This window comes from Poecilia mexicana, unplaced genomic scaffold (genome assembly GCF_051168715.1).
Source record: "Poecilia mexicana isolate PSO_F unplaced genomic scaffold, ASM5116871v1 ptg000100c_RagTag, whole genome shotgun sequence".
Lineage (NCBI taxonomy): Eukaryota > Metazoa > Chordata > Actinopteri > Cyprinodontiformes > Poeciliidae > Poecilia > Poecilia mexicana.
In genome coordinates this window covers 32,501-39,683 of record NW_028263437.1, presented here as the reverse complement: position 1 = coordinate 39,683, position 7,183 = coordinate 32,501, and the positions used below count along the sequence as shown (strand labels likewise).

General features: G+C 62.3%; 1 protein-coding gene across 1 annotated transcript; it reads left to right on the top strand.

The window, feature by feature from the left end:
* Window positions 1-381: 381 nt before the first annotated feature.
* Window positions 382-2,730, top strand: LOC148152348 (uncharacterized). The gene is made up of 3 exons (XM_088003639.1): window positions 382-2,169; window positions 2,245-2,493; window positions 2,572-2,730. Exons 1-3 carry the CDS (start codon window positions 382-384, stop codon window positions 2,728-2,730), a joined length of 2,196 nt encoding a protein of 731 aa, XP_087859765.1.
* Window positions 2,731-7,183: the final 4,453 nt, after the last annotated feature.

The following is a 7,183-nucleotide window of genomic DNA, read 5'->3' as shown; positions in this document are numbered from 1 at the left end:
AAAAACCGGAGTCCGGAGCAAAGGCCCCGATCGCGCCTGGGGGTCGGGGTTGTTTTTCGGGAGGTTTGTCTATGTAAAACCAGGTTGGGAATCGGGGCTGGGAAACGCGTCCGGCTCTCCAGGCCGGAGAACGGGACCCTTGAACGGGACCCTTGAACGGGACCCTTGAACGGGACCCTTGAACGGGACCCTTGAACGGGCCCCGATAACGGGGAGGGGGGGGCGGGTTAGTTCGACATCGGGGGTGGGTCTTGGGTCCTCCGGATGTTACATAGCTAAAGTCGTCAATTAGGGAGGACCACCCCTTCCGCCCCGGCGGCCATATTTAGGGAGGAGGGTTAGCCCAAATTCGCTCATTTGCTATCGGATCATTGCCGAGAGATGACTGGAGCGAAATACAAAAGCACCTGCCCTGTGTGCAGGTATGCTGGATACAGGCTGAGGGAGCACTTGGACAACGTTCACCACGTCCGGAATGGGAAGGAGCGCAAACTCCTGCTAGCCTTTGCTAGCGGTCGTTTTTCGGTGAACGGGATGGCGTGCTGCATCGACGGCTGTCAGTACCACGGGCCCCGGGTCGCTGAACACCTCCAGAACGCCCATCGAGACCTGAGCAGGCGGAGGAAGGCCCGGATGCTCAAGCGGCTTCAGTGGCGCCGGTTCGTGGAGCAGGTACGTCGCCTCAGGGCTTCCAACCCCACACCACCGCTCGCGACCGAGCTGGATCTGAGTGACGAAGGGGAGGAGAGCGGGCCACGCTGCGAGGGGCGCGGTCAGCCTACCTCCTCCGCACACCCAGACCACACGGCCGCGGCGGTGGACGTGGGGCGCAGGGCGGACACGGAAGTCCGAAGGGAAGGCGTGCCTGGCACTACACCGGCGTCACCTGGGCCGAGCATCGCGGGACGGACACCTATCCCGCTTCCCTGGCGACCTGCACCAGCAGCCCCTCCAACGCTGCTGGTCATGCCTTGGCGGGCGACGGCGGACAAAGCGCAGGGCTCCTCTACGCAGCCCGGGACCGACGGCCGGCCACGACGGGCAGCTCCGGGTGGAAGCTGTCCGCCGGGACGACCGAACGGGCACCGCGACCGCGGCGGCCTCCCTGCGCCTCCCCCCCGACACATCGAGGCCCAGGGCTCCTCTCCGCCGAGCGACAGAGACGCGCCAAGCTGGAGGGCAGCTGCGGGTGGCAGCTGTCCCCCGAGACAGGACGCGCCTCCACAGAACGGCGACGGCCTCCCTGCGCCGGCCGGTTTCATCGAGGCTCTGCGCACGGCACCCAGCTGGCCTGCCGTGCCCGAGGACGACCCCCCCTCGTCACCCACTTGGTCGCTTCCGTGTGGTCAACCGAACCGGACCATCACCATCAGCAGCAGCAGCAGCGACAGTTCTCCGGAGAGGTCGCTGCCAGACGGTCAACCAACGGGAGCGGCTGCGGCGGATTTGAGGGAGGAGACGCACCGGACAGCCGACAGACCGGTGGGTGGAACGTCCGTTACCTTACCGGAGACGATCGGGTGCTACCTGGACGAGTACGCAGAGTTCATCATGTCTGTCGGACTCTCCAGAAAGCATAAAGAGAACACGGTTTCAAAGGTTGGCCGTGTGCAGGCTTTCCTGACACACATGGCGGGCGGCAAGACTGAATTGAGCTCATGGCTCTTTCTCCACGACCCGGTGCGGGCCGTGGAGTGGCCATGCAGATTGCTGCGGGAGGGTAGAGCCATCACCACGGTTAAGGTGTACCTGACAAACACGAGTCAGTTTGTCACGTACTTCACCGAGACCCCGCCCGCAGATTCGGCCCTGGGAGCGACCCAGCTCATCGCGCTCTCCAGAGCCATTAGGGCCGCAACACACAAGATTTCTGCCGGGGTAGTCCTGCGTCAACTGCATGTTAAGCACCAGAAGGTAACCCGCGCTGTAACACCGGGGGTTCTCCGCAGATGTGTGTCTGCGACGAAGGAGCTCATACCAGGGCTATTGCGATCGCTTTCCGAGAAGAGCTGCGACGCTACTCAACGACATCTGTTTATCGGGGCCTTCTCCCTCTTGATTACGTGTCTCTACGGCCACAGAGCCGGCGTCATGACACATCTCAAGGTGGAGGAGATGGATGAGGCGAAGCGGGAGTTCAATCCGGGTGACCCTGGATATGTGCTCAACGTGAGTGTATCACACACACACACCCGGTCAAAGTTTGCGTTCCCTTACCGGATCTCTCCCTCTCCTCTCTTGCAGATACAACACCACAAAACCAACCGTGCCTTCGGGCACGCGCAGGTTTTTCTCACAGCGGAGGAATTCGGGTGGCTGGAGGCCTGGATGCAGATACGAGCCAGGCTCCAGCCGACATGCGACCTGGTGTTCTTCAACACCAACGGACGGATGATTGAGAAGCTGAACAAGTTCACCAGATCTGCTTGGCGGGAGCTGGGGATGCCAGGCAGCCCGTCCCTAACAGACCTGAGAACCGCCGTTGCAACGATGGTGAGTGGATCAACATTCAAAACCACCATGATCCATCACCTGGAAACCTAACCCTTCTCCTGCACTCCCCCCCCCCAGGCCAGAGACAGTCAGACCAGCGAGGTGAGGAAGGAGATGGCCAGGCTGATGTGTCACGACACATCCACCGCAGACAGATTCTACGCCCTCCATATGAACGCCAGGCAGCTGGCAGCACTGAGGCAAAAGTTTGACAGAGCCAGGGAATGCCCACAGTGAAACACGGCCACAATAAAAACGTTAAACCTGGCTGAACTCTCTCCCTTCTTTGCCGCATTACATGTTCGCACCACAGACCCCCAGGGGTCCCTCAGACTAGCACGCCACCGGGTCCCATCCTCGAACCCCCCCCGCCCCGCTCCAGAGAAGGGGGCGGAGGGATCTAGGTGGCCCGGTGGCATGGCGCACAGAGAAGCAGCGAGAGGGCCAAGTAAACGCTTCGTTCTGTGGGGGGGGTATGCGACCGGCTTCCGGGCATACTCCGGCTGCTGCCTCGCTCCTGTTACACACTGCTGCTTCACTGTCCGCGCTCCTTCAGGCCTTCCTTGGATGAATTGACAAAACCGGATAGGATAACCGGTTCTCCACGGAGCTCCAGACCTACACCTGCGCGCGTCTAGAGTCGAGCCCGCAAGGCTGGAGGAACCCTCCACCGAAGCGCCGGTTGCCAGAGCATCCGGGGCCGGCGGGAGCCCTCCATGGCAGGCCACAAGTGCTTGATCGGTCGGATGGTGTGTGTAAATGTGTGTGGGGAGACATCCGCCGGAGCTCCAGACCTCCGAGCGGGTCACCTAGGCGGGGTCAGCCCGCTGTCGGTGCTCCGTCTTCGGCCTGGGTCCAGAGAGACTCCCCGCTCCCCCGGGGCTCCACGGAGCTCCAGCCCGACCGGGAGGACCCCAGGACCCATCAGAGGGACCGTGGGGACTCACCTGCCGAAAAGGAACCCGCTGCGTGAAAGCCCCGGTTCTCCAGGACAAGGTGCGACTTTTTGCCGAAAAAGCGCTTAAAAACGGCCGAAAATGGGAGAAAAGAGGGCTGACACCCCCTTGGATGGACTCCCAAGGCATCAAGGATCACGAAAATATGTCTGAGTGTTGAAACACTTTGAAAATTTGCGAACAGGGCCCTCTCTTTTGACTCTCTCCTGATATCGTTCCGGCAGTGATTTTCATTGTAAGGTCCCTAAATCCCTCGGCATTACTACTTTTTCAAAAGCCCATATCTCCCTCATTTTTAAAGATAGAAGCATGCGGACTTCACCAGGCTGTTCCCGGGACTCTGGAGATTCGAACCATACCCGGTTTTACCGGATAAAATGCATTTTTGACCGATTTCGCATCACATGTGTTGCTCATTTCCAGATCTCACCCTCAGGTAGAGCTCCAGGCCCGCACACACATGCAGGGGGCCGTGCATGGAGCTCCAGGACCGCACACACATGCAGGGGGCCGTGCATGGAGCTCCAGGCCCGCACACACATGCAGGGGGCCGTGCATGGAGCTCCAGGACCGCACACACATGCAGGGGGCCGTGCATGGAGCTCCAGGCCCGCACACACATGCAGGGGGCCGTGCATGGAGCTCCAGGCCCGCACACACATGCAGGGGGCCGTGCATGGAGCTCCAGGCCCGCACACACATGCAGGGGGCCGTGCATGGAGCTCCAGGCCCGCACACACATCCAGGGGGCCGTGCATGGAGCTCCAGGCCCGCACACACATCCAGGGGGCCGTGCATGGAGCTCCAGGACCGCACACACATGCAGGGGGCCGTGCATGGAGCTCCAGGACCGCACACACATGCAGGGGGCCGTGCATGGAGCTCCAGGCCCGCACACACATGCAGGGGGCCGTGCATGGAGCTCCAGGCCCGCACACACATGCAGGGGGCCGTGCATGGAGCTCCAGGCCCGCACACACATGCAGGGGGCCGTGCATGGAGCTCCAGGCCCGCACACACATGCAGGGGGCCGTGCATGGAGCTCCAGGCCCGCACACACATGCAGGGGGCCGTGCATGGAGCTCCAGGCCCGCACACACATGCAGGGGGCCGTGCATGGAGCTCCAGGACCGCACACACATGCAGGGGACAGGGCATGGAGCTCCAGGCAGAGGACCAGGCATGGAGCTGCAGGCCCTGACCTCCAGGCAGAGGACCAGGCATGGAGCTGCAGGCCCTGACCTCCAGGCAGAGAACCAGGCATGGAGCTGCAGGCCCTGACCTCCAGGCAGAGGACCAGGCCTGGAGCTGCAGGCCTTGACCTCCAGGAAGAGAACCAGGCCTGGAGCTGCAGGCCCTGACCTCCAGGCAGAGAACCAGGCCTGGAGCTAAAGGCCTTGACCTCCAGGCAGAGAACCAGGCCTGGAGCTGCAGGCCCTGACCTCCAGGAAGAGAACCAGGCCTGGAGCTAAAGGCCTTGACCTCCAGGAAGAGAACCAGGCCTGGAGCTGCAGGCCCTGACCTCCAGGCAGAGAACCAGGCCTGGAGCTAAAGGCCTTGACCTCCAGGAAGAGAACCAGGCCTGGAGCTGCAGGCCCTGACCTCCAGGCAGAGAACCAGGCCTGGAGCTGCAGGCCTTGACCTCCAGGAAGAGAACCAGGCCTGGAGCTGCAGGCCCTGACCTCCAGGCAGAGAACCAGGCCTGGAGCTAAAGGCCTTGACCTCCAGGCAGAGAACCAGGCCTGGAGCTGCAGGCCCTGACCTCCAGGAAGAGAACCAGGCCTGGAGCTAAAGGCCCTGACCTCCAGGCAGAGAACCAGGCCTGGAGCTGCAGGCCTTGACCTCCAGGAAGAGAACCAGGCCTGGAGCTAAAGGCCTTGACCTCCAGGAAGAGAACCAGGCCTGGAGCTAAAGGCCTTGACCTCCAGGCAGAGAACCAGGCCTGGAGCTGCAGGCCCTGACCTCCAGGAAGAGAACCAGGCCTGGAGCTAAAGGCCTTGACCTCCAGGAAGAGAACCAGGCCTGGAGCTAAAGGCCTTGACCTCCAGGCAGAGAACCAGGCCTGGAGCTGCAGGCCCTGACCTCCAGGCAGAGAACCAGGCCTGGAGCTGCAGGCCTTGACCTCCAGGCAGAGAACCAGGCCTGGAGCTAAAGGCCTTGACCTCCAGGCAGAGAACCAGGCCTGGAGCTAAAGGCCTTGACCTCCAGGCAGAGAACCAGGCCTGGAGCTGCAGGCCTTGACCTCCAGGCAGAGAACCAGGCCTGGAGCTGCAGGCCTTGACCTCCAGGCAGAGAACCAGGCCTGGAGCTGCAGGCCCTGACCTCCAGGCAGAGAACCAGGCCTGGAGCTGCAGGCCTTGACCTCCAGGAAGAGAACCAGGCCTGGAGCTAAAGGCCTTGACCTCCAGGAAGAGAACCAGGCCTGGAGCTAAAGGCCTTGACCTCCAGGAAGAGAACCAGGCCTGGAGCTAAAGGCCTTGACCTCCAGGCAGAGAACCAGGCCTGGAGCTGCAGGCCCTGACCTCCAGGAAGAGAACCAGGCCTGGAGCTAAAGGCCTTGACCTCCAGGAAGAGAACCAGGCCTGGAGCTAAAGGCCTTGACCTCCAGGCAGAGAACCAGGCCTGGAGCTAAAGGCCTTGACCTCCAGGCAGAGAACCAGGCCTGGAGCTGCAGGCCCTGACCTCCAGGCAGAGAACCAGGCCTGGAGCTGCAGGCCTTGACCTCCAGGCAGAGAACCAGGCCTGGAGCTGCAGGCCCTGACCTCCAGGCAGAGAACCAGGCCTGGAGCTAAAGGCCTTGACCTCCAGGAAGAGAACCAGGCCTGGAGCTGCAGGCCTTGACCTCCAGGAAGAGAACCAGGCCTGGAGCTAAAGGCCTTGACCTCCAGGAAGAGAACCAGGCCTGGAGCTAAAGGCCTTGACCTCCAGGCAGAGAACCAGGCCTGGAGCTGCAGGCCCTGACCTCCAGGCAGAGAACCAGGCCTGGAGCTAAAGGCCTTGACCTCCAGGAAGAGAACCAGGCCTGGAGCTAAAGGCCTTGACCTCCAGGAAGAGAACCAGGCATGGAGCTGCAGGCCCTGACCTCCAGGCAGAGAACCAGGCCTGGAGCTGCAGGCCCTGACCTCCAGGCAGAGGACCAGGCATGGAGCTGCAGGCCCTGACCTCCAGGCAGAGGACCAGGCATGGAGCTGCAGGCCCTGACCTCCAGGAAGAGAACCAGGCATGGAGCTGCAGGCCCTGACCTCCAGGCAGAGAACCAGGCCTGGAGCTGCAGGCCCTGACCTCCAGGCAGAGGACCAGGCATGGAGCTGCAGGCCCTGACCTCCAGGCAGAGGACCAGGCATGGAGCTGCAGGCCCTGACCTCCAGGAAGAGAACCAGGCATGGAGCTGCAGGCCTTGACCTCCAGGAAGAGAACCAGGCCTGGAGCTAAAGGCCTTGACCTCCAGGAAGAGAACCAGGCCTGGAGCTAAAGGCCTTGACCTCCAGGCAGAGAACCAGGCCTGGAGCTGCAGGCCCTGACCTCCAGGCAGAGAACCAGGCCTGGAGCTGCAGGCCTTGACCTCCAGGCAGAGAACCAGGCCTGGAGCTGCAGGCCCTGACCTCCAGGAAGAGAACCAGGCATGGAGCTGCAGGCCTTGACCTCCAGGCAGAGAACCAGGCCTGGAGCTGCAGGCCCTGACCTCCAGGAAGAGAACCAGGCATGGAGCTCCAGGCAGGCACACCCAGAACACT